Below are 27,533 nucleotides of genomic sequence, written 5' to 3' on the forward strand. Positions count from 1 at the left end.
CACTGTGGTCCTGGGCTGGGGTCCCAGGGGAATGGCTTGGATCACCTGGGTGACTCCTGCCTCCACCCTGGCCTTTCTGAAAAGCTTGTCACCACTGCCCGCCCTCCCCACTCCAGCAGCTGAGCGCCAGCAACAGACCCAGGCTCTTTGTGTCTGGAGATACAGAGAATAACAGACACAAGGCCACGTGGAGGTGGCAGGGCCTCATGAGCAAGGTGGCCGTGGACCCCCGAGTCTCTTTATCAGGCTGGCGTGACTGCTGTCAGCTGGTCCTGAAAAGGCGTGCCGGGACTGAGATGGGTCCTGCTGCTGGGCAGACACCTGCCAACTCCCACTAGCAGGGCTGGGAGGGAGCAGGGAAACTGCAAGGCAGGAGGCTGGGGGATGTGGCCAAAGCCCATAAGGGAGCAGACTATTCGGTGAGGTCTTTATTGATAGGGCACAGGAGACACAAACCCAGGGTAGGTGTGTGTGTGTGTAGGTGTGTGTGTGTGTGTGTGTAGGGAGGACTCAGGGGGAAAGGAGGCAGGCTTTTCTCTAAAAGTGTACAAACCCAAATCTCCCAGAGAATTCTTTCCTAAAGGATCTTGCTCATAGCTCAGGAACGTCAGCTCTAGGAGGGAATGGGCCTCATCTGGTGGCTCACAGCTGCCTCCCTAGCACCTAGAACAATGCCTGATACACAGTAGGCTCAAGAAATGCCTACCAAATGATTGACTGCTTCTAAGTGGCAGCCAGGCAGGGTAATTTAGACATACTCTTCCTCAGTCTGAATGGGGCCCATCATTGAAGTGGCTGTGTGACCAGGAGCAGTTAGTTTCTCTAATCTCAGGTCTTTTACCTGGAAAATACGGTGAACAGAAGCATTTTTCCTATACGAGCTACAGAGAGGAATAAAGGAGATACCCGTGCAGCACTAAGCAGCAAGCCCAGTCCAGAGGAACTTAGGAATAAATATAATCACGGAGTGCTTTGTTATTTGCAGTTTCCCCTAGCTATGATAAGGCTGAACATTACAACAAGCCTAGGAGGTTGCTAGGGAGAGGACCTGCCTGTGGTATAGTGACTGGTAAGTGGCGGAGCTGGGTTAGGATCTAGTCTTATATAGTCCAAGAAAAAGAGAGGTGGTGCTAAACGGGACCCCTGCTCACAAAACATTCTGGCCATAGACAGGGTTTGGTTTTATCCAGTAACTTTCCCAACATACCGTAACGGGTAAACAGGGCTGCCTTTTTGCCAGCGGCCCACTTGAGAGCAGATAGGCATCTGGAGTGGAGGGTGCCAAATCCTAGAGTGGCATCTGTCGGGGGGTGACCTCCCTGGCCCTGTACAGACCCTCTTGCCAGTGGCTTCCTTCCTAGGCAGGATCCATTTCAATGGGGACTTCTCAGCATGCATCTGGGTGTGTGTGTACGTGTGTGTAGGAGGAGATGCCTGCTGGTCCTGCTTCCTGGCTGTGAGATTGTGGGCAAACTCTTCAGCCTCCCTGAGCTTCACTTATGAGATGAGCTGTAAAATTCCACGACTTTTCTGTTCTTAGACTCGCTCAGGAGTTAGTTACCTCTTTGCTGGGGGTATCTGAAGTCCTGGGCCATCTATAAACAGGGATCATTAGTGATAAACTTGTTCACTAGCTGACTTGTTACTACCCAGCGTTTTAGGGGAATCTTCAAATACTGCTGAGAGTTGGATGGGACAAATATTACGATTGCCCAGTTATACTTCCAACCAGAGGTTCACGCTGGCAAAAACTAACAAAAGGATCATAAGAATAAAAACGTTAACTGGGCTTCTATTTCTTGATCTGGGTGGTGGTTTTACAGATGTGTTCAGTTTATAGAAAGCCATTAATCTGGACACTTCACAATCTGTGTACTCTTCTGCATGTTGTTAAGCTTTAATTAAAAGAAAAGTATATTAGGGGTGCCTGGGTGGCTCAGTCAGTTGAGCGTCTGACTCTTCATTTCAGCTCAGGTCATGGTCTCTGGCTTCTGTTGTTGAGCCCTACTTCGGGCTCTGTGCTTGATGTGGAGTCTGCTTGTCCCTCCATCCCCCACCCTTGCTTTCATGCACACTCTCTCAGTAAATAAGTAAGGGACACCTGGGTGGCTCAACGGTTAAGCATCTACCTTCTGATCAGGGCGTGATCCCAGGGTCCAGGATCAAGTCCCACTTTGGACTCTCCACAGGGAGCCTGCTTCTCCCTCTGCCTATGTCTCTGCCTTCTCTCTGTGTCTCTCATGAATAAATATATAAAATCTTTTAAAAAATCAAATAAATAAAATCTTTTTAAAAAAATATTTTTAAAAGTACAATGGGGTAGTTCCACAACATTTTGATAATCTGAATCTAGAGGCATAATAATGAATCTAGCTGAATCTAGCTGCTTAAAAGTGAATACATCTCTCTGCTCATAAAACTATTTCAAGCCAGGGATCCCTGGGTGGCGCAGCGGTTTAGCGCCTGCCTTCGGCCCAGGGCGCGATCCTGGAGACCCGGGATTGAATCTCATGTCGGGCTCCCGGTGCACGGAGCCTGCTTCTCCCTCTGCCTATGTCTCTGCCTCTCTCTCTCTCTCTCTGTGACTATCATAAATAAATAAAAATTAAAAAAAAAAAAACTATTTCAAGCCAGAACACAGATACTTCTGGAAAAGGGAGATAAAATTTGGTGGGAAGGAATGGAGAAAGAAAATAATCTGTGGAAGACAATATTTTAGGAAGGTGAAATGGGAAGTGTCCCCTAACCAGCTTGGTAACCTTGGGCAGGTCACTTCTTGAACTTTTTTTTTTTTTAAGTACTCTCTACCCCCAACGTGGGGCTCGAATTCATAACCCTGAGATCAAGAGTCGCATGCTCCACCAAATGAGACAGTCAGGTGCCCCACCTGACTTCTTGACCTCTCGAAACTCAATTTCCTCACCTGTCAAATGGGCCTAAAAAGTTGTGGCTGGTTGTTCTAAGGATTAGGTTAAGAATGTATGTCAGGCATCTGGCTTATAAATGTTCATCTCTTCCCTTTGGACTCATTGAATTCGAACATTTTGGTTTTGGAATCTGTTCTTCCATCCTTCTATTCCATTCAGGTTACAGCATGGGTCCCCCAAGCTAATACCCACCATCAGAGGACATGCTCAATTCCTAAGTAACACACTAAGACTGTCATACAAACTTGACATAAATTTTCCTAACGTCAAGGTGTAACTAACCAACTCAGATTAAACAGCAAAATATATTGCCCAATGCTGGGCCTCTGTCCCAGCCTCCCACCTCTTTCTAAGACAGACACGGGTACCCAAAAGCTTTGCATCTTGTCCAATGTGACTATAAAATTATCCCAGAGAAACTCTTCAGGGATCATTTTTAGTAGCTCCCTCTTTAAAACTCTACTGTGATCTCCCCTGATGTTTAACCCTGGGTCCTAGAATTGGTTTATCTCAGTTGCAGAGATGTACACAGGAGAGGAGAGGGCTTGTCCCAGTCCCAGTTCAAACCACACAAGCTCTGCAGAACCACACCTTGAACTGTCCTCAGGTGAGCTGTGGCCACCTGGACACCATGTGTGCTACACCCTAAGGGAAGAACACCAGGATATCTGTCTGTCCTTCAAGGAGAACCCTGGGAAAAGAACAAAGGGCTCCCACGGCAGTCACATGCACCAGGCATCTCTGCCATGCCCCGCATCCATAGAGGTAATAACCTTCATGCTAAGTGCTGCAGGAGAGGCATGCCTTCCTTAGCTGAGAATCTAGACACAGTGCTACAAGGCAGGAGCTGCTAATTAAAGGAGCAGAAAGCACCTTCCCCATAGCCTTGGGATGTCCCCACCAACCACTTCTGCTTTGTACCCAAATTAGCTTAATCTGATCCATGGCCCTAAGCAAGCTGGGCCTCCGTTTGATAAAGAAAGCTCATTTCACTTATAGGCTGAATGAAGAGGGGGCCTAGAGCCTCCTGACTATCCCCAGCTTCCTGGGAACACCAACCAGGAGTGATGGAACGGAACTCTGAAGCACCCCACGGGAAAAGCCATGAGAAATACATGGTCAGTTGCACAGGACCAACCTCTGGGGCCTTCCTGCTTGGGGAAGAATATTGCCATGGCAACACACTACATCCTTTCAAACCAGCCAACTCCAAACCAGCCAGCTAGACCCAGGCCAATAAAACCAGACATAGCAAGAGTTTTAAAAATTTCATGGAGCTACTATGACTACTGTTCTTGGACATCACCATCTTCCTTTAAACCAACCCGTTTGGATTCTAAACTAAAGGCCAGGTTGCAAGTTATTGAGGAAATCACCAAATGTCTATTTATACATTGCTCATGTTTCACAATATTTAGAAGAGTGATCACAAAATGTGGTCTCTAGACCATTAGAGACAGCCATCACCTGGGAACTAGATGGAAATGCAAATTCTCAGGCCCCACCTCAGACCCACCAAATCTCACTCTCTGGGGGTTTTACTAGGGCCCCCCGATGTTTCTGACGCACAACAGATTTTGAGAACTGATTAGAATGTCTCCATGATTCAGATAGGGAGGTAACTAGTAAGGAGACTGGCATTGGCTCATTAAATATATTCTTGCTCTGTGCTTCTAGGCCTAATATATTAATATTTTCTTCTCCATCACTGAAGGCCAATTTTCCTAATGGTGAGAACAAAAGAATCTTATTGGGCAACATTAGTACAAATTCAAAACACCTGCCCAGTGACTTAATGCGGATTATGGATAGAAAGGGCAGGAGTACTCAGCAATGTGACATCAGATTTTTAAGTCCTCCCTGGCAAAGTTAATTCATACTTAAGCAGGTCATCCCTTGACAGGTCTTTTTGGGATTCCTCAGTTTCCTCAAATGATCTGAGTGCTCAGCACAAGGAAGATTGAGACATCCAGGGCTGCAGACCTATGCAAGGGAGATGAGCAGATCTGGCCAGGCCATTAGGCCTCTGCCGGAGTGGCCTACCTCAGGTGAGCTACTGAAATCTGACTGAACCTTGCCTGTCTTCCCACTAAGCCAATTAAATAGACCCCCATCCAACTGCTAATGGATTTCAGTTCTGTCATTTCCATTGGAACTTCGAAGTCACTTGCTGGTAAGGAGTTATACACTCATCAAGATGGGCTCACCGTTTCAGGCCACCAGAGTACTGGTTAGTGCCCCACCACCACAATATTAGCAGCATGTGCCTTCCAGCAACGATAAGGCCATGATTGAGAGGATGTGGCTAAATAGCAGGGACATTTCTCAACTGGGTTCCTATGGTACAGGAAGAAACCACACAGAAAGTTCTTAGGATGTGCCCTTTTGGTGCATTTCAGATCCAGCTCTTGATAAGGCATAAAGATCAACAAGATTGCCATCAGAGGAGAAAGTCAGTCAGCAGAACCCACCCCTGGGGAGACACACCTTTGGCCACCGCTTTTGTGGGAGCCCAGGACTTCAGGGGGTTGATTGCAGAGGCAAATGTGAGGATGCTGCTCCATTCTATCTGGGCCAGCCAGCTAAACAGCTACCATTATAGGCAAAAGTTACCGCAAATATCAGCTGAAGGCTACTTCCAACTTCTGGAACTGTAGCTGTTCCTCCTGTCCCCCAAACCACACTTTAATAAATTCAGGCAGGACTAAGGTTTTGCAAGTGGGAGAAGCAGGGTTTTTTTTTGGGGGGGGGGTTCCCTACAAAGTCTCCTTCCAGCTCCTCGGGCTGGAAAGAAGATCCAAGGAAAGGGGTCAGCCTCCTGCAAAGCATTCTCAGAAGGAAAGGTGAGAGGTGGAGAGACAATGTATAAGCTACACTAAACTGAAAGCCCGAAAAGAAAAAAACCAGAATGAAGACCTGCACCCAAATATCCGGAAATTTCTTCCTTGGGATCCTCAAGAAAAGCCGGTCATCGTTTGTAAAGCCAGGCAATCAGGTGATTGAGGAGAGAGCATGGCCTAAATGGAACAAGGACGGTATTTGAATATCTCTCAGTTATAAATACTACCTACTGTGCACTGAAAACCAAAACCAAAACCAAAGAAACAAAAAAACAACCTTCCAAAATAGAGATCTACACCAGAATTGTAGGACCCATAGCTGCAATGAGCTTTGGAGGCCGGGATGGGCGAGGGAGGAGACCACACCCCCGATAAATAAATAAATACATAAACAAGGCACTGAGGACTCAGTGTAGCACCTGCCTCTTCTCCACCCCTGTGCACAATCTCCAACTGCTAGTGCCGAGCCGCCACCGCGGCGCACCTGCCATCTGGAACAGGCCTCACATATTCCAAGACCTCCTTTCTGCTTCGCTGAACCTCCATCTTCTTTCAAATCACGCTGGGGACCGAAATGCACACCCCAGGCCATAGAAAGTTGCCTGGGATCAGCCCCCGAACGACAGCGCTACCTTTGAGGGATGCCATATCCTTCAAACAGCTCTGAATATTTCTTCTTTTTCCTTTCCTTTTTTTTTTTTTTTTTTTTTTGTTAGCTCTGGAATATTTGGAAAGGATGGGGGAAGGGCGGTAAGAGAAAGGGGTACAGTGGGCCCAAGTACCCCCCTTTTGGCAAGAGGTGGGCAATGATCTCAGTTTAAAGGATGGGGGAAGAGGGAGCCCCCAAAGGCACTGTAAGGCAGGACAGGGCCAGGGGGGCTGGCTGGGGATTGTGGCCTGGGGGCGTCCACGAGGCGCAGGTGCTCTAGGGGTGAAGTCACAGGCCTGAAGCCAATCCAGCTCGGACCCTAGCTAATGGGCTGGCCTGCCTGGGCCTCAGTTTCCTCCTGTGTTGAGGTGACACAATGAGACAGGACGGCTGTGGGAACCCAAACGGTGCACAAATAGCGCCCACCCTGGGCGAGACATCCATAAATGCCCCCACTGTGGCTATTACTCTAAAGGGGCACCCTCCAGGACTCTGGGGGCCCGCCTCCCTCGGGAGCCACGGCCAGGGACAGGGAACGGGGTCGCTGAGGGGGGCTTCTGGCGGAAGGGGGCGACCCTGAGCCAAGCAGGCCCCGCGGGCGGGTCCCTTCGGGGCCGCGGCGGGCGGCCGGGCGCGCTAACGAGCGGAGGCCCCAGGTGCAGGCCCCACCCTGCGCTGGGGTGGGGGGTAAAGGGGAGCCCGAGGGGGAGGGGAGGGCCCGCGCGCTAATGACTGTTGACAGCGCGCGCAGGGGCTGGCCGGGCCGCGCGCGCCGCTGACAGCTGCTCGGGCGGGGGCGGGGCGCGGGGCGCGGGGCGCGGGGCGGGGTGAGGCTGCCCTCGCTCCCCCCAGGGCGCACGCGCGTGCGCCTCGGCGGGGAGGGGCGGGGAGAAGCGCGGAGGAGCCGGGAGGTGCGCGCGCGCCGGGCCCGGGTTCGGAGGGCCTGCTGGAGCGGCTCGCGCGGGCTCCTCGCGGGCAGGCAGGTAATGAGAGTAACCATGGCAACCCACCAGAGGAAGTGTATTCTGCAGGAGACGTTAATCCCCTCTCCCCGGAGCTGGGACAGCCTGACTTTCCATTCTCACACAGTAATTAGATACCAGCTGTCAGTGCAGGGGGGACGGCTCCGCGGCTGCAGCCCGGCTTGGGGGGGGGCGCACAAAGGGGGCGGGGGGGGCCGCGGGGAGGAGGCCGTTAAAGACACAGGGACGCTTTCCGGCAGTGGGCCAGGGCGGCGCGCCTCCCCCCGTCGCCAGCCTCCAGGCGCGCGTCCGCTCACCTGGAGACCCCGCCCGCGCGGGGCCCCGCCCACTCCACACGCACCTGCTGCGCGCCCGCGCGCCCGCGCGCCCGCCCTCGCGCGCCCCCTCTCCCAGCCCCGCCTCCCACTCCCCGCGCACCTGCCCTGCGCCCGCCTCCCTCGCCCCCCCCGCACCCCCGGGGACGCTGCCCACCTGTCCTTTGTGCGGGCCGGTACCATTCGATCTGGCCAGCTCCCCTTCAGGGAGCGCCCGCTATGTGCCAGGCGCTGTGCCAAGCCTGATCTGTGTAATCCTCGCAGGCCCTGTGCGGCAGGCGCCTCTGCTGTTCCCCGCCCAAGGCGCAGTGGGGTGTGGCCATTTGCCCAGGGTCACGCAGATTGAACCCCCATCCCGATGTCCATTTCACCACCAACCTACAGCGCCTCCCCATCGCATCCACATCCGTTATAGCTTGCGGGTGGGGGGTGGGGGCGGGAGGGGGCCTCCCAACCGCTCGGGGAGACAAAACAGTCACACTGGTAGCTGGCATCGCGGTGCACTTAATATGTGCCAAACATTCACTGCCTCATTTCACTTTCCCAGCAGCTCTGGGAGGTTTTTAACCCCCATCTCGGAGCTGAGGAAACTGAGGCACAGAAAGCTGAGGCGACTTCTCCATAGTCATGAGTAGCAGAGCTGGAATTCAAACCCTGGCAGTCAGACCCCAGGATCCATGCTTCCAGCTGCTGAGCACTATTAACTCCACCCCCAGGTTCCTGATGGCTAGAATCCAGCCCGGGTCTTTCACTGTTCAGCCGACCCACATCCCACATCAATGAGGAACCTTACCTGAGAAACCTAAGTTCCTAGGCCTAAAGCCACTGCCACAATCCCTAATCTCTATCAGACCTCCCAGAAACCCTTGCTCTCCGTATGGGTAGATACTTGGAAATCGTTCTAGGCCAGCCTCTCCATTTCCCAGGTAGGAAAACCAAGACCGCCAAAAGTCTAGCCCAAGTAGGAGACAGACTGGTGGAGCTTTTGGGGAGACTTCAGTCCCCCCAAAGGCCCAGCTGTACCTCCTGCCCCCTACCCCAGAATCAGATCCAGGTGGGCACATCAAGGAGGGGCAGGAAGTGCTGAGAAGCAGAGCAGGCTCCTGTCCCCAGTGGCAGCCGGTGTCTGGGGCTGGAGGAGGCTATCTGATCCCTTCCCCACTGCCCCGGCCATGACCTCCTCCCTCCCTCCCTCCATCTCTCCCTCCTCCCTCACGGCCAGAGTAGCCAGCACCCTGGGCTGCAGCTGAGAACCCTGCGTTCCCCAACCTGGCCCACATTCCTGTGGGAGGAGGGGTGGGGGAGGCTGGGCCAAGGGCTTTAGGGACAGGGGTACCCTTGGGGCCACCCCACCCTGTGCAGGCCAAGGCAGGGCTGCCTCCAACCTCGCCATTTCCTGCCTCTACTCTCCCCATCTCTCTGTAGCAGAGCTGCCTAAATTTGGCTCCAGGAGGGAATGGGGGAGGCAGCAGCAGGCGGGTGCTGTCAGAGGCCAGGGCGCAGCTCCCTGTCTAGCCGGCTGGCATTTTTGCTGTCTGGAGGAGGGCAGGGGGGCCCAGCAGCTCTCTCTGGGAAAGGGAGATGTTCGTACCTTCTGACATGCACTGAGTAATGTGCAAACGACATACAAACTGAGCTTCAAATCAGCATCATAGCCAGGGAACAGCTTGGGTGCTGCTTTTGGGATGAGAACAGAAGGACCGGTGGCCCACTCCCTAGGGACTCCAGTGGGGGCTGAGTGGAAGGGTACAAGAGTGTCCAGGGCTAGGAGTTGGGAGATTCAGTTTCTCTTTGGGGCTTCAGATCAGCGACTGGAGCCTCTGGGTTCCAGCCTGAAGGCAAAGCCATGATTTTCTCGGTCTGCTCTGGCATAGTGCTTGGCACACCCTGTCACATGGTTAAGCACATGAATTCTGCAGCCTCTCTGCACAGGTTTGAATCCTGACTCTCCATGGGCCAACTGGGTGAATTCCACAACAGTATACCCAGGCAAACAGGTGGTAAAATTGGGAATCCCTTTTAGTACAGCCACTTCCCTTCCCTGGAAGTTGGGCAAGGAGGCATGGCCTGGAACGTGGGCTTTGGGCTCGGATCTAGATTCCAGGTGTGGCTCAGCTGGCAAGGCTCTGTGGGTCTCAATCCCCTTATCTGGGAAATGGTTTCAGGATCAGGACCCAAGGTCAGTTGTGATGTTCCTGGGAGAGCCTGGCACACAGTGAGCACCCCAGAAATTTTCCCACTGGCCTAGTCTCATTGCTTTCTGCATTCATTCAACTACTTTCCCTGTCCTGTTCCCATCTCCCCTCTCCTCTTTGCCCTCTTTCCTGGTTTTTATCTTGTCTCTAGATAGTTATAAATTTTTTGTAGCCTCTCTCTTCCCTTTCTCCCCACTTCTCTTGGTGACCCCAGGTAAGTCACTGCCTCTCAGGGTCTCAGTCTGCACACCTGCTAAACAGGGGTCATAGGAGGTGGATGATGAACTCTGTCTGGGATCTGGGGCCCAGTAGCATTTGGATAGGTGGCAGTTCTTCTTTGCAAGGCCTCCCCTTCCCCACCCATCATCCCAAATGACCAGGAGGGGTGGGCTGTGCCCTCAGCTCTATCGGGTACAGGGGGTTGGGGCCCCGCTTCTTGGTAACTCTGTTTAACCCCAGATAACTGCTCTCCTGCCCCTCGGCCGGAGCTGATATGAGCTGAATCCAACTTCCTGCCACCCAAAAGCCACTTCCTGCCAAACTCGAGCTGATACCAGAAGAACTTGTTTTCTGTGCACAGAGCAGTCCTTGGTGGGGCAGCCACCCGCCTGCCTGCCCCGGGTGTGAACATTTTTTCCATTTGCCTGTCTGCCTGGTAGGGCTGGGTGGGGGAGGATGGGGACTCTGCCCTCTTCACCTCTGAACCTAACCTGTCCCGCCCTGCCCCACAGTAGCCTCTAGCCCTGCCAGCCATCCCTGATAGGGTGCCAAGTGTCCCTTTGGGCCCAGACAGACATGTGTAGGCAGTGATATACAGTCTGACACAGCCACACACACAGTCACTCTGACAGAGTCCCCACCACAGCCACTGAGCATTTAGGCAAGGACTCCAGGAGACCAGTGTGTGACACTGTCAGACACAGTCACTTGCACTCAGTCATTGGACAGAGTCACATAGAGTCCACATTCAGAATCCCACGGCTATACCTAGTCCCAGAGCCACTCACACACATACACACAGATAGGAATCTCCCACACTTGCCCAGTAACCTCCTTCCAGGTGTGTTCATTAATTCAAATACTCTTTGAGGATCTGCTCTGTGCCAGGCCTTGGGTAACCTGTAGTAAGAATTATTGGAATAATAATAAATAATTAGCTGACTGGTGGCACTGCCTCAGTTTCCTTATCTGGGAAAGGGAGAAAAAAGCTCTACCCCATAGGGCTGATTGGAGCTAATGCATGCAAAGCACCTGAGCCGTCACTCCAAGTGACCCAGAGGAGTGGGCTGTGCCCTCAAGACTTAGCGCCATCAAAGTCAGGCTATCTTAGTTAGCCAGGAGCATCCTGTGCCCAGCACCATTCTGAGATCCCATGTACATTATCTCCTGGGTCCTGGCCCAAGCCCTGGTGGCTAAGGTCATTGTTCCTGTTTTTGGAGATGAGGAAACTGAGAGCCAGAATCCTCAGGGTGCCCCCATTGACCTTGTCACCTGCCACACTCTCACTTTGCTGACTCCAGCCTGCCTCACTCCCCATCCCATGGCCCTACCCACAGACACTGTTGCCTCTGCCTGGAATGCCCTTGCCATTTGTCTTGGCATGACCAGCTCCTTCCAAACTGCCTACTTATATAGAGAGTCCCAAAAGCCCGTGTCAGCCCCTATTCACTTCCCTCAGAACACTTATCATTTGTGAAACAGTAAACCCCCCCCCACTGACATTAAGGCCCAAGACCAAGGGCCATTTTGTTCCATCCTCTGGCACATAGTAGGTGCACCACAACTTCAGAACTAATGAATAATTGAAGTAGCCTTTCTTCACAGCTACTGAGGACACAGCCTGGGATCAAACCCAGAATACTCTGAAGCTGGAGCTCATTTCTATGCTACTGTGCTTCTTATACCACCAGCAGGCACTCCTCAATAACTTGAGAATGAATGAATGAGTGAATAAATGAAACCAAGATCTTGGGATCCCAGTCCAGTGCTCCCCGGGCTAAACCTTCTTCATTTCCTTGGCAGTGTGGACATGAGCCAAGGTCTAGCCACCCTGGTTGGTGGCAGGGCTGACGGGCCGCCCGAAGCCGGCTGTCAGGAGCTCGTCTGGCCACAGCCGCCAGCAGGGGAGACCAGCTGGCGGTACAGGGTCCATCGGCCCAGGCCTGGAATCTGAGCCGCCCTGAGAGGCCCAGCTTCTCTCCAGGCCCCCACAAACTGGCCTTTGTTCCCCAGGCCGGCCGAGACCCAGCAGCTTGGGCTTTCTCTTCTGCCCGCGGCACCCGCGCTGAGCCGGCGGGGTAAATGGGCCAGCCTCCCCTCTGTCCATGCTCAGGACGTCGCTTCAGGACTAAATGGAGATGTAATTTTCTATACAAATCCATGACAATTTAGATGGAGTGATTGTAATTGGCTTTTCAATGGGGGTTTTGTCCAGCGCTGGTGGCTAGAACTGGGTGGCCTGTTTAAGGCAGGCTCCATTTAAATGACAATAAAGCAATAATATTGAGGACTTGTACAGTGCCCAGAGCCCCTCCTGGGCCCAAGTGGAGCCTCATGTTTATGGATCTGGTCCTTCCCCGGGGCTGTCTGGACAACTGGGTGGGGGGAGCCCCAAGCCTGGGAGAGGGACTGCCCATCTTTGAACTTCCAGACACAGCTCTGGGATGGCTGGGGCAGGGTCCCGGTCCCATGTCCACTCCCTCATTCATTACATACTAACTAGTGGCACCTGGGGGCTGGCTGCTATTCCAGGTGTTGGGGGTGCCAGGATATGGAGAAGCCTCCCGGCAGGTCAGACAGTGCAAGGTTTGCGAGCATGACCCAGAGCCAGACAGCATAGGTTCAAATCCTACTCTTGAGCTTCACTGAGTTACTTAACCTCTCTGTGCCTCTGTTTCCCCGGCCATAAAATGTGGTTGTGATAGACGTTCCTGTGAGGTGGAAGCCCCTGGCTGGGCCTTGGCCGCATGCCTGGCATGTGGAAGATGCTGTATATAAGTCATTGCCATTGTCATTAGGAGATCCAGCTCTGGTGTCAGACTTGCTGGGTGACCGTGGGCATGTGACCTAACACCTCTGAAGCTCCACCAGCTTCTCTATAAGGTGGGGCTTTTAGGGGAGCCAACCCCACGGGGTTGTGAGGATTTAAAGAGAGAATGCAGGAAAGTGCTTAGCACAGGGCCGGCGCTTGCTTGATAAACATGAGCTCTCTTCACTGTGACGCTCCTTGGCCTTGAGGAGCTCGCCATCCAGTGATAATTATAATGTTGAGTGTGGGAGACAGTGAGAGAGAAAAGAAAGCTCACAGGAAACCAGGACAGAGCAGCTTCTGCTGGCAGGGGATGAACCGGGAGGGAGTGATCCCCAGGGGCCTCAGGAACAGGGTGGGGCGTGGAGCTGTGTTAAAGAAGGAAGGCTTCAAGGAAGAGGTGACATTCGGGCTGGGCCTCAAGAGATGAGTGGCATTTTTGCCAACAGAAAGGGCGGACACCAGTGCCAGGCACCGTGGCTACAGAGTCCCAGGCAGACCCTGCGGCCCTGCCTTTCCCCACAAGTACCTGTGGCCGGGTGGGCAAGGAGGTCCTCCTGAAGAAGCCACAGGGAAAGCCTCTAGAAAGGGGAACAGCGAGTCACTTGACCTCTCTGAGTCTCGGATGTTTACGGTGGACGGGCTTGCACCATCTCTGGTGGTGGCATGCTGCCACTGGCCTTCTACTCTGGGGTCCCACAGGTAAGAAGGTGATCAGCACCTAAGGCAGTGGTGAGCACCTGGTAGGGAAACGACACTGTGACTGGAGAGCTGGGACAAGGCCTGTGGCTTCCCTCACAGAGAAATAGGCAGCCACGGAGGGATCTTAAGCAGGCAGGTGACACCATCCAAACTGCATTTTTCTCAGGATCCCTCTGCTGTTTGTGGAAAATGGGCTACAGAGAGGAAAGGGTGAGAGGGAACGTAGGGAGACCATGGAGAAGCCATCGGGGCTTCTCGGGGAAGGAAGTGGCTGGATCCAGGGAGGGGTGGCGCTCCATAACTGTTGGATGGATCACCAGCGGGCAGAGCTGGATGAGGGGCTGTGTGCAGCTGGTACAGAAGCAGGGCTGGTGGAAGGAGATGAGACAAGAGAGGTGAGGGCGGTCTCCCACCTCCTCATACCAGCCTAAGGTTCTTTGGGCTTTTTCCTAAAGGCAGCAGGGAGCCAACATGGTTTTTCTCCAGGCAGGGAAAGACCATGCTGAGATTTGTGCTTTTGAAAGATCATTCTGGCTGCAGGGTGGAGGGGTGGGAGGTGGTGGGTGGGTGAGGCTGGAGGGAAGGAGGTAGGGAGAGGGAGAGGTGGGTGAGGACTCAGAGGCCTCAACAGGCATGCTGGCCATTGCCCAACTCCAGAAACAACACACTTCTTCCTCAGAGAGGTCTAAAAACCTAGTCCTATGTCACAAAGCTTGTCAGGAGAGAGATGGGATACTGCACCAGAGCCCAATGCTCTTTTCCCCTTTGGCATCCTCTGCCATGGTTGCCAATAAAGTCCATCATGAATAGTGCTTCATCCTCACTGTCAGCTATAGAGCCCTTACTATGAGACCAGCAGGTGAGAACTATTATTGTTCCCATTTCACAGACGAGAAAGCCAAGGCTCCAAGAGGCTAAGTCACACAAGCTAAGAATGGAGAGCCAGACTTAGACCCTGGCACTCTGACTCCAGACCCACATACCAAACATCCTAAACAGGCCACAGGCCAAATGGGGCCTATGGACATATTTTGGGGGGCATGCAGAGATTTATTACAATTTTAAATTTATTGCTATACTTAAAAATTGGGAAACTTCATGGAAAGAGAAATCTTGAACTTTGGATGGAACCTCCTGATGTTGACAGCCTCAGGACCCAATCCCTGAACCTCGTCCATCTTGTAGCCTCCAAGGGGAAGTCACACCTCCAGCCTGGGGCTCTCCTCTGCCTCCATTTGGCTAGCTGGACAAATCCGAAAGCGAGTGAGTAGGGTTGCTTTGGAGGGCCAGGGAAAACCATCCATCCATCCATCCATCCATCCATCCATCCATCCATCCAGTGTTTGGACTACCACCACCACCCCGTCCACTCCCCAGCTATTCACCATCTCTCCTCCAGTAGAAACCACCTCCATCCCCACTTGCTCAGGCTAAACCCTGGAGTTATCCTGGATTTCTGCTTTCTCTCACATTGCCCCCACACCCATCCCCTCCACCAGCAAATCCTGTTCACTCCTTTAAATTATAGCCAGAATCCAGCTGCTTTCTACCATATCCCCTGCTCCTGACCTCCTGTCCCAGGTCCTGTAGGGCACCGGAGAGAGGCATGCAGTGGTACTTGGGCCCTGTGGCCTGGCTACTGCCTCTCTACTCTGGGTTTCAGTTGCTTCATCTGTAGGAAGAATGAGATAATGTGGGTCATTTTGAATCCTGTTATCCTTTTGTCCAGATTTTGGAGCTGGACACTTAATGTTAAAAATCCTGATTCCTTTCTGGCCTCGGAAGGGCACCCTAGGGGAAGGCCAGGAGTTCTCTGGGTGTCTTGTTTATCATTGACTGGATCCCCAATAACCTCCAGAGCCTGGCACAAAGTAGGTGCTCAGGAAATATTTATTGAATGAATAAAGGAATGAATGAACACTGAGTGACTCCAAAGGGACCCTGGCCATTCACTCTTGCAGAGGGCCTTAATTTTCCCATTTGAAAAACAGAGTAACCTAATGCCTTGTCGGCTTTCTTGTAAAAATTCATTTATTGAGCACTTATTGTATACCAGTCACTGGTCTAAGTGTTTTACCTATAATAACTCATTTACTTTTTTTTTTTTTTTTTAGATTTTAAAATTTTTTAAAAGTCATCTCTACACACAGTATAGGACTTGAACTTACAACCCCAAGATCAGGAGTTGCATGCTCTACTGACTGAGCCAGCCAGGCGCCCACTCATTTATTCTTCATGAGAACCCTAGGAAATATGAACTCCTCTTTTTATTTTTATTTATTTATTTATTTTTGAACAACTCCTTTTTATAGTGGAAGACACTAAAGCCCTGAGAGGTTATGTGGCATGACCGAGGTCACACGTTAAGTGGCTGGGCCAGAGACCAACCCAGGCAGCCTGGCCCCAGAACTCTCACTCTTAAACACTGCTTCCTGCTTTCAGGAAGAAATGAGGTTGGGGAAGTCTGCCCTGAGGAGGTAGCCCAAGTTGCAGATGAGGAATGTGCTGGGCAGGGCTGCTAGCTCTATAATTCCATGGCTCCCTACTACTGGTCAAATAATGCCCAATACCCACATCTAGACTCAGGGTCCTGGCAGTAGCTCCAGCTGTATCCCCTCCTCACTCGGGCCCCAGCACAAACCTGACACACCAGCCGTCCTGGCTGCTTCTCTTCCCCCATTAGACCAGGGGCTGGCCTGCCTTGTGCTTGGACATACATCGTTTCCTCTGCCTGAAATGCCATCACCTGGCTCCTGAGTTGTCCCCCCTCCGCGTTTCATTCAAATGCCCTTCCACTCACTGCCCCATGAAGACTTCCTCAATCCCTACCTATGTTTCTTTCCTATAGCACTTTGCCAACCAGGAGAATAGAGTTAGTGTATTTTGACATGCCAATAGGTACTATTTGCGATGTCATTTTATAGATAAGGACACTGAGGCACTGAGCAGGGCCATGAAATGCCTAGAGCAACATGGGATGGAATTAGGGCTGAACCCACATTTGCCTGACCCAGAGCTAGACCTCTGAGCCCCTGGGTCAGACCACATGTCCTGAAGTCTGTCTTTGAGAGTCAGCTGCCTTGCTTACTAGGAGGGATGCAGCCTGAGAGCAAAGACCACTTGGCACTTCTGGGGACGGTGCCAAGCATACCATAGTTGCTCATTCAAGACTCCCTAGTGACCAGCCAGCCTCTGCCTTCTGCATGAGTAAGTATGGTCTTAGAAAGGGATGTGCCAGGCACCACATGCAGAGTTTGCATTCCTCCAGTAGTCTTTCTGGAAGGGGTTCGAGGCACTCTGAAGGCATGGGGAGGACAGGATGGTGGGAAGTCAGCAGGCTCAGGAGCTGGACAGACCATATGACCTTGGATCACTGTAAAGTGGGGATTTAAATCTGACCATCAGGGTCATTGTGAGGGGATGCCAGTGCACAGTGAGCACTCAATATACAGTAACCATGGCTATTAATTAATGGTTCATACTCTAGACATTGCTGCCAGGAGTGGAGGGCACTATTAAAGACCAAAAAAATCACTCATGGACTCAGCAATTCTACTCTTTGATATAAACTCACATGTGTATGAAATGGCCATCTATAGTCAAGAATGTTCACTGAAGTATTTCTATGAGAGCAAAATATTGGAAACAACCTAAATGTCCATTAGCAGAGGACCAGGTAATTATGGTATACCCATAAAAGTGAATACTATGCAGCTGTAAAAAAGAATAAGAAAGTTCTTTATGTTCTGACTTACTTATGCTCTAACAGTATATGAATTTACTGTTTAATGGAAAAACAACCTGAAGAATGTAAGTGCTAAAACTATAAAACTCCAGGAAGAAACTCAAGGACAAATCTTCACATCCTTGGATTAAGCAATGGTTTCTTAAGGATGACACCCAAAGTACAAGCAACAGAAGAAAAAGGCAAATTGGGTTTCATAAAAATTAAAGACTTCCGCACTCCCAAGGACATCATGAAGAAAATGAAAAGAGGGACGCCTGGCTGGCTCAGTCGGTGGAGCACACAACTCTTAATCTCGGGGTTGTGAGTTTGAGCCCTATGTTGGGCACAGAGTTTACTTAAAAAAAAGGAAAGAGGGGATCCCTGGGTGGCTCAGAGGTTTGGCACCTGCCTTTGGCCCGGGGTGTGATCCTGGAGTCCTGGGATCGAGTCCCGCATCGGGCTCCCTGCATGGGCCTGCTTCTCCCTCTGCCTGTGTCTCTGCCGCCCCCCCGTGTCTCCCATGAATGGATAAATAAAAATCTAAAAAAAAAAAAAAAAAAAAAAAGGAAAAGAAAGAAAGAAAGAAAATGATATGAGAATCATAGACTAGAAGAAAATACTTTCAAATCTTATATTTGATAAAGGACTTTCATCTACAATATATAAAAAAAGCCTTATAACTCAATAACAAAACACTAAAGTAATGCAATTAAAAACGGTCAAAGGATCTAAATAGATATTCCTCCAAAGAAGATATTCAAATGGCCAATAAACCCATGAAAAGATTTTCAACATCATTAACCATCAGGGATATACAAACCATAATGAGATAGAATTTCACATGCACTTAGGCTAGCTCTAAGATAGTCAGTGTTGGCGAGGATGTGGGAAAATCGAGGCCTCATACCCTACTGGTAGGATCGTAAAATGGTGTGACCACTTTGAAAAACAGTCTGGCAGCTCCTCAAAAGGTTAAACGTAGAATTACCATATGACCCAGCTGTTCCACTCAGAAGTGGAAGAGACTGAAAGCATATATCCAAAAACTTGTACATGACTATTTGGAGCAGCATTATTCATAATAGCCCAAATGTGGAAACAACCCAAATGTCTATCAGCTCTTATCAGATAAATAAAATGTGCTATGTCCATACCATGGAATACTATTTGGTAATAAAAGGAATGAGATACATGCTATAACATGGACAAATCTTGAAAAAACTATACTAAGTAAAAGCAGTCAGATACAAAAGACCACATATTGTATGATTCTGTTTACAGGAAATGTCCAGAGAAGGCAAATCTATAGAGAAAGGAGCAGATTAGTGGTTGCCCAGGACCGGGGGAGGGGGTGGGGGCGGAGGAAAGTAAAGACTGACTGCTAATGAGTATGGAGTTTCTTTCTGGGAATGATGAAAATATTCTAAAATTGATTGTGGTGATGGTTGCACAACTCTGAATATACCCAAATCCACTGAATTGTATTTTAAATGGGTGAGTTGTGTGGTATGTGAATCATATCTCAATAAAGCCATTAGAAGAGAAAAAGCAACCTACAGAAAATTTGCACAACATATTTTGTGTAAAAATAGAAAGAAACCTTACAAATATATGTGCATATGTGTTTATATATATATGTATAAAATATCTCTGGAAGGATACTCAAGAAATAATAATGGTTGCCCCTGGGGAGGGGCGCTCGGTGGCTGGCAGACAGGACTAGGAAGGAGACATTTTTTCACTGCACATTGGTACCTGATGAATCCGGTTTCTTTTTTTTTTTTTTTTTTTTAAGGAATGAGATTCGGTTACCTTTGCAAAATGTAACACTTTAAAACAACAAACAAGCAAACAAACACCCAGTGGTCTATTACTGGCCCTCAGCCAGAGGATGGGTTGGGCCAGGCAGCTCTAAACACAGGAGATGGAGAGGGAAACCCAACTTGACAGTTTTCCAAGCCTCACGAACATCACCCTCTCTTATTCCTCACACAAGCCCTGCCAGAAGCCCTCACACAAGCCCTGCCACCTTCCCACCTCTACACAGATCTGTCCTTGCCACTCGCCCCCACACACTGGGCACCAGCCCACTGACCTCCTCATTATTCCTCAGGCTCCCCAGGCACTTCCTGCCTCAGGGCCCTTGCACTTGCTCTGCTCTTTGCCTAGATACTCTTCCACCAGATACCCGCTTGGAGGCCCTCACCCCCCAACTTGTCTCTGCCCTAATGTCTCCACATAAGGGGGCCCGCCCAGACCTCCCTATGAAATAGCAGCTCCTTGCCAATCTCATTTCCCTACTTTATTTTTCTATATAGTGCCTGATATATTTAATATTTACATTTGCTTGTTTGTGACCTATCTCCCAACCCCCAAATGTATGCTCCATGGAAAGCAGGATTCTTTCCCCAGCATCAAGAACAATGCACAGTGTAGGTACTCAAAAATATTTGTCAAAATAAAACTGGGTCCTAAAAAACTGTCTTAAATCAGAAGTTAAGGACACATGCTCACTAAATGTAATGTGGTGTCTTGATTGGGATCTTGGAATAGAAAGCAGGCACTAAGAAAAAACTAGTGAAATCTGAAAAAAAGGATGAGTTTGGTTAATAGTGATGTACTGGGGGCACCTGGGTGGCTCAGATGGTTGAGCATCTGCCTTTGGCTCAGGTCATGATCTCAGGGTACTGGGATCAAGCCCCATGTTGGGTTCCCAGCTCAGCAGGGAGCCTGCTTCTCCCTCTCCCTCTGCCTCTCCCCCTGCTTGTGCTCTCTCTCTCTCAAATGAATAAATTTTAAAATCTTAAAATAATAATAATATTAGTGATGTACCTGTGTGGGTTCCTCAGCTGTGGCAAACATAGCATCGTAATGTCAAATGTTAATGACAGAAGAAACTGGGTGAGGGCTACACAGGAACCCTCTGGACTATCTTTGTATCTTTTCCATAAACCTAAAACTGTTCTAAAAGAAACGGTTTATATAAATTTCTTGAATGTATCAAACAAAAGCACAAATATACAAACTGAAGCTCAAACATGCGGGCACTTGTCACAGCTACGCAGCCATTGAAAACCAGTGACCTGTGGGCAGAGACCCAGCAAACAGGCCCCAAGAGAAGGAGGCTACTATCACTGGAGATCCTTTTATTTTGCAATGAAGGGCAACATTATATTGAGAGAGGGTATTTTTATTTCATAGGAGGCTCAGACATTTTACTGAGAATCCAAGCCTGGGCCTACAGAGTTCAGAAGTCAGGCACACTCAAACAGGCACCTCCCTAGAAAATTGTCCCTTTCTCCTTCATCCCCAGGAAGTCCAAATGGCTTCTCCGAATCATGATAATGTTTGCCAAGGCCTTTCTTGGGCCTATAGCTCAAGCTGGGTCATATAAATCAGGGTAGGGGACAAGGAGGGGGCTATGAAGTGTTAACAAGAGTGGTCTAGGCAGGGAAGAGAAAAGGGACGACTTATTTTCAACACCTACTAGGAGCTGCCATGGGACATCTTAGACCTATGTGACCTCATTCCAGGCTCCCAGCCCTGCAAGACTGATTTGGTTACTCCTGTTTCACCAGTGAGGAAACCAATGATTGGAAAAGGATGCAGTCAGGGCGAGATGGAGCAGCTGCACGGGGACTCCATCTCCTGGGCCTCGTCCTGAACCTCTCTCCATGCCTTCCCTGTGCTCTAGCCATGACGGCCAAATGCTCCCTCCTGCCACCTGGCCTTTGCCCATGCTGTACCCTCTGCCTGAAACACTCTTTTTTCCCTATTACTAAGCTAACTTCTCGTTGACTTTGAGGCTTCGGCTCAAGGAGCTGAACTGTGTCCCGCCTTCAGCCCCTCCCCACTGCGAATTCCTATGTTGAAGTCCTACTCTGTGCCTGTGTACTCAATTTTTAGAGAATTAAGTTAAATGAGGTTATTAGGGTGGACCCTAATCCAATCTGACTGGTGTCTTTTTAGGAAGAGGAGATTAGGGCATGAGATATAAGGAGGGAGGCCCAGGTGAGGACACAGGAAGCCTGCAAGCCAAGGAGGGAGGCCTCAGAAGAAACTGAACTCCAACAACCTGACCTTGGGTTTTTAGCCTCCAGAACTGTGAAAAGAGAAATCTCTGGCATTGGAGCTCCCAGTGTGCGATACTTTACTATGGCGGCCCTAGCAAATGAACAGATCGTCTCAGAGAAGCCCCCCTGATGCCCCAGGCTCAAGTCAGGCCCTTGTGAGCACCCTTTCCTTTGTGGCACCTCTCACAATGGCAACACTACTTATTTGTGTGGCAAGAGAGGCAGTGGCTATCACTCCTGGTAGATGGTGACCGTCGTGAGGGCACAGATGGGGTGGGCCATGGTCCCCACCCAGGCCTAGCATGGTGCCTGCACATAGTAGGTGCTCCACAAGCAGATGGTGAAGGAGAAAAGGTGAAGCAAAGCTCCATGGCGCCGGGGCACTTCTTGCCTTTGTGCCTGTTTCCCTGATCATGGAGCAGCAAATCCAAGGCTTCTGGAGCTTTTAAGCTTCATTCCTAATCCGAAGCAAACATTAATTTATGGAGTAGGGGGCCTTCCCTAGGGCTGTCTGCTCTGCCAGGCTTGGTTTTGCTCAGCAACTTGAAATCAAATCCTTGTGGAAAAAATGTAAAATTAACTCCCAGAGTCCGCAAAAGTTGCCTCACTCATCCTCTGCCACCTGTCCCCTAAACCCTTACCTCCCCCAAAAGCTCACCCTCAGAGAACCTGGAGAGACATGAACTGGAGGCTCAGAATGGGAAAGACAGTGGCCCAAAGTCACAGAGCCGAGCAGGGACTGGTCCATCTGTGAGTCTCTGCTCAGGGTCCAGTCTCATCTCACGGGGCATCAGCTGTGTGGTATCTGCCCACAAAAGTGTCCTCGGCCCTGGGGAAACTGCCCTACCCCGTCCATTCACCCCACCCAGCAGGTCTGCCCTGGCCCGAGAAGGGACTGGCCAGAGTCAACCTCGGGTACAACAGATGTCCTGGGGCGCAGATAGAGCGTGGCCTGCCCAGGGCCACCCGGTCAGGAGCCTGAGCTGGAAGACCGGGAGCCTAGGCTGCTGACCACACGGCCATGTGGCGATGCAGGAGCCGGGTTATGGGATATTGATCCAGCTCCGGCTGAGGGCAGAGTGGGTTCTTAGGACTCCGGCAGACCCGAGTTCAAATCCAGCCCTGTGATCTGGGGCAAGGGGCTCCGTGGCTCGGGGATGTGTTTCCTCAACTGTAACATGGGGTAGTGGCGTCTACCTGGCAGGGATATGATGAAGGTTGAGTGAAACAATGTTAAGGTTGACAGCCATTTGTGCATGTCAACGTTGATGGGGTAGCCACAAACACGGAGCCTATCTACTGCGTAAAGCGGGGCCCGCCCACTCAGCCCATTCCGTAAAGTGGAGTCCACCTTCACCCCCCAATCCCGCCCCCACGATGGGCCCCCTGGCTGCTGAGCTGCCCTGTGGTCTCATCTGCTGAGTCACAGCACCAACTCCCTTCGTCACTTGCTTTGTGGATGGTGCTGAAGGCAGCAAAATAACTAGTTAGAACATCCTCAACATGTCCTTGGTGTCTACCTACTACTTCTACAGAGACACACTTCGAAAGCGGGTCCTTGGCCTCCTCTGCAAGGAATTCAGGAGCAACCCAGCGGCTTCCCGAATCTTCCTATTTGGGCATGCTCCGTGGGAGAACGGACAGTGGGAGGCTCTACCCTCCACGAAGCGCTGTGACCTCTGGCAAGCCCTGCACAATGGACAGGGGGCAAACTCTTGACATGGACCAGTTCTCTCTAGCTCTAGAAACAGGTTCTGTACCTTAGCATTTCCCTCTGTATGCATCAGATAGCTCTGGAAAGACTACCAAGCTGGTTGCAGCAGTGCCTTCGGAGAGGGGAAAGAAAAGGGGCGGGTAGGGAATTTTACTGTATCTTTTTAAACTGTCAAATTTCGCATCATGTGAATGCATTGTGTATTTAAACGAAATTACAAATATAACAGAACCTAGGATTCTGGGTGGAAGAATTAAAGCCCCCAGCATCCCAAATTTGCCCAACCCTTCTGCCATCACTGCAGACACCTGACAAGTGGCCAGAGTGGCGGGCTGAGACAGAGTGAGCTGAGAAGGGGTCATTTCACCTTACTGGCCTCCATGTCTCCTCGGGATCAAGACAGCTGTTGAAACCCACGTTGTCATCTAACCCCCATTTGCTGGTCTCTTGGGATCAGCTCTGGGTAGGGGGCTCATAACAGTCTATTACGGGAGCCACAGGCTGAGGGGGTGAGCTTGTAAAAGCCCAAAGGCGCAGCACTGTGAATGAGCACCCATCACATCATTCACATGATGATCAAGGACATCACCCCCATAATTTTACTGATGGGGAAACCGAGGCTGAGAGCTGGGACTATGTGCCTAGATGACATCACCAAACTGGGCATGTCACCACCCCATAGCCCAGCACCACTTGTCTCCTGAAAGAAGAATTGGGGGGAGGGGGAGTTCGTCTGTATTAAATTCACCCCCGTACCCTCAAGAGGCTTGCTTGCATCGGCAGGTGGCAGATCTGGCCTGGACACAGCCCCTTCTGCAGCCTGGGGAAGCTGGAGGGTCGGCTGTACCAGGCCTTGTAGGCTGCAGTATAGAGTCTGGTCTTTGTCCTAAGAGCCCCTGGGGAGCCACTGAAGGGTTTTAGGCTAGGAACTGATGTCTGATTTATGTTTCAGAAGATTGCTCTGGCTGCTGAGTGGAGAATGGACTGGAGGGGCAAGAAAGGGAGCAGGAGACTAATGCAGAAGCTGATGCAGCCTGGACCAGACAGAGCAGTGGGATGGGCCATGAATGGGTCCAAAGAAGGTGAGCTGATCACAAATGGCAAAAGTATATTCCTCTTTGGGTAGTAAGTCCTCTATCCCTGGACATATTTATACCAAGCCCAGGCTATATAACATGACAGAGTGATTACAGCAGGGACTTGATAAGTTAGACCACAATGCCAGGATTCCAGGTCACCTCCTTCAGGAAGCCTTCCCTGACTTCCCAGGCTCTGTGGCCAGCCCCAGAGCATCCCATGTCACAGCACTAATTATCCTGGCTTATAATCATTGGTTTCCAGATTTCCATGTCCTTCCTAACCAAGAGAGCAGGGGCTATTTATTTCCCTCTGGAAAATAGCTATTTATTTCCCTCTAATTTATTTATTAAATCCCTCTGGATTTCCTGTACTCAGCAGAGAGCCTGGCACACAGTAGGACTCCTATATCGCTTCCTCTTCCTTTCTTTTCTTTTTCTCCCCAGTGTCCCTCCTGCCAGGTCTTTCATCTGGGTATCTGCAATGCCCAGCCCAGATGCTGGCATACAGTGGGTACTCAGCAAACATTTCTTTTTTTTCCAAAATTTCCTTAAAGATTTTATTTTTAAGTAATCTCCACACCCAGCGTGGGGCATGAACTTACAACCCTGAGATCAAGAGCCACATTCTCCACCAACTGAGCCAGCCAGGCACCCCTCAGTAAAGGATCCAAGGATCCTCTCTCCAGCCCCTACAACACACAGTAGGAGTTCAGTAAACATTGAGCCCCTTCTTCTCAAGGGCGGAGTCAACAACAACAGCTGTAACACTTACTGAGTGCTTTCTTTGTTCAGGACTGCCCTAAGCACTCAAGGTAGGACTATTATGCTTATTTTGCAGACCAGCTAATAGAGGCCTAGAAAGGTGTGGGGATTTGCTTGGGCCACAGCAAACAGCAGAGCAGGGATTTGAACCCAGGCTGTCAGGCTCCAGGACTGAACTGTGTGGTCTCGTTCTGAAGGCCTGGTACCACACAGTTCCTGGCACACAGTGGGTGCTGAGACGTGTCTGTAGTGGGCCTCAGTAGCACCCAGCCATCCGCGAGCCAGCTGCTATAGAGAGCTGCAGAATAATCCCACTCTCCTCCCAGGCTTGGGTCTCCCTCCCGCCCAAATGGGCCAGGCCGTCCCTGGGGGATGCTGCCAGCCCAGGCCTGTCCAGGCCCCACCGCCCACGCGGCCTTCCCTGAGCCGCCAGCAGGCCGGCAACGTGGCCTGCCCCGGGGGACTGAGCCTCGGCCCCGGGCAGCCCAGACAAAGGCCGGCAGCGTGCCCGATCCCCTGGCACTCGGTCTGCCGCCGCTCCTCCTCCTCCTCTCTCCAGGGCCCGGGCTGGGGGCATTGGCAGAGGTTACTTTCAAAAAGGAGGTGGAAGGAAGGATGAGGGACAGGACTGGGCAGCCCTGAGGGCAGAGGCTGGAACACTTAGAACGATGGGCGAGGAACAGGGCAGTCCCGCAGGGCTGAGCGGCCCAGAAATCAGGTGGATGGGGGCTGGCACCCCCGCACCGGCAGGGAGCAGGTACCAACCAAGGTTTGCTGAACAGTAATCACTCTGGCGGGGCTTCACCGATCCTTCCAGCCAGAGATGAGGCTTCAGACTTAATGCTAAAGAGAGCAGGTATTAAACTATTAATTCTCTCCCCCAATTTAGCTAAGAAGAAACAGGTTCAGAGAGGCAAAGCAACTTGCCTAAGGCCATAGAGTTGCAAGTGGGGCAAATATGAACCCCACCCGGGTCTATGTGATTGCAATAGACCACATGCTTCCCATGCCCCTATGGTCTCTTGACAAATGATTAATAATAAAAATAGAAACAACAATTAACACTTATTGGGCATTTAATATGTGCCAGGCACTGTGGCTAGGGTATTACCCATATTAAGTCATTCAATCCTCATAACAACTCTATGAGGTAAGAGCTATTATTATGCCCATTTCACAGATGAAGAAAATGAGGCCCAGCAAGGGAAAGTAACATGACCAAGATCAAACAGCAAGTGCATGGTGGAGTGGGGTTTCAATCCAGACATCCAGAGCCTGCACACTAAACCACTATTCCATCCTAAATGCATGGACAGATGCATGGATGCATGGACAGAGCAGCTAATGGATGCGAGCTCTGCTCTGTGTGCACCAGGCCTGCAGCTGGGCACCCAGTGGGTGCTTGGCCAGCAGTAGCCATGACAACGCTGGGCTTTCTCCTGCAGCCCCTGTGGAAGGGGCCTCGTGTCCCCAGCAGGGCTGGAGCTTGGGGGCCATGGGCCCCGTGCCCGGCTGCTGGGGCGGCCCGAGCTCCCTCGCCGAGCTGAGCTGCAGCATGACGGATGTGCCCGCCGCCGCGGGGAGCCCAGGGTAGAGCAGTTGCCTGGAAACAGGCTGCTCTGGCGGCCCACACTCAGACCTTTGTCACCATCTCAAGGACCTTTTATTCCTCCTCCTTTCTCGCTGGAACCAGACCCGGCACACAGGTGAGAAGCTGCAGCCAATACCGCCCGCAGCCCCAGGCGCAGGGGACCCACGGGGGGCCCCTGTGGCCTCAGGTGGGGGAGAAGGAGGCAGATGCGAGAGAGACAGGGGAGCCCGTGGCGGGGGAGATGGTGCTCTGCAGGCGGCCCAACCGAGGCTTGGAAAAATCCTGACGCTGGGATGCTTCTCTCATCGGCTTTATTTCTCCCAGATTCTCTGACAAAAAAAAATGAGCCTTAGTCTTTTTTCTTATGGCGCAGTACTGAAAACACCAGCTTCTGGAGCTTAGGGAGGTGCCCAAAGAGACCTGAGCAGAGCCAGGCCTCTGGGGGGCCCAGGGCAGGGGGACAGGTGTAGTGCCCCGCAAAGAGCAGGTGCTAATTGGCCCTTGTGCTGGTGGGCCCTGAGAGGAGATTAACAGGGCCCCCGGGAACTGGCTGGGGACCGAGCCACACCCAGCCAAGGCCCCACTTGGGGATGGGGTGTGGAGGGGCTAAGAGCAAGTACCGTGGGGCCAGACCAGCCTGGGCTCAGGTCCCAGCCCTGTCCCTTAGGCAAGTCATTTCTCTGTGACTCAGTTTCCTCTTCAGTGAATGGGGGGGGGGGGGAACCTGCCTAAAAAGGCTGCTGAGGAAATGTATATAAAACATCCTGCATCTAGTGAGTGCCTGATGAAGGATCCCAGGTGCCCAGCCCCAGGCATGTCACGAGGACCATCACAATGTCCCCCCAAGCACTCTGGGACACAGGTCTACTGCCTACTCACTGCACACACACAGGTGCTGGGGCTCCGGGAGGGATGGGGTTGGGTGGCTGGGTGGGCACCCAGGAGGGTA

General features: G+C 51.4%; 1 protein-coding gene across 7 annotated transcripts in view; it reads right to left on the reverse strand.

Moving 5' to 3' along the window:
- Positions 1-27,533, reverse strand: part of NOL4L (nucleolar protein 4 like) — a 130,771-nt gene that overhangs the window by 82,053 nt on the left and 21,185 nt on the right. The window contains exon 1 of one of the 7 annotated variants that reach the window (XM_072800539.1): positions 7,871-7,894. The exons of 2 other annotated variants lie outside the window; for them this stretch is intronic. Coding sequence is in view for 2 of the 5 variants with exons in the window: in XM_072800535.1 (XP_072656636.1) it covers positions 6,252-6,359 (108 nt within the window). In the remaining 3 variants the exon portion in view is untranslated. Of the gene's footprint in view, positions 1-6,186; positions 7,011-7,870; positions 7,895-27,533 lie in introns of those variants that run through there. 4 more of the 7 variants (XM_072800535.1, XM_072800538.1, XM_072800536.1 and 1 more) reach the window with 4 other exon arrangements.

This window comes from Canis lupus, chromosome 26 (assembly GCF_048164855.1).
Source record: "Canis lupus baileyi chromosome 26, mCanLup2.hap1, whole genome shotgun sequence".
NCBI lineage: Eukaryota > Metazoa > Chordata > Mammalia > Carnivora > Canidae > Canis > Canis lupus.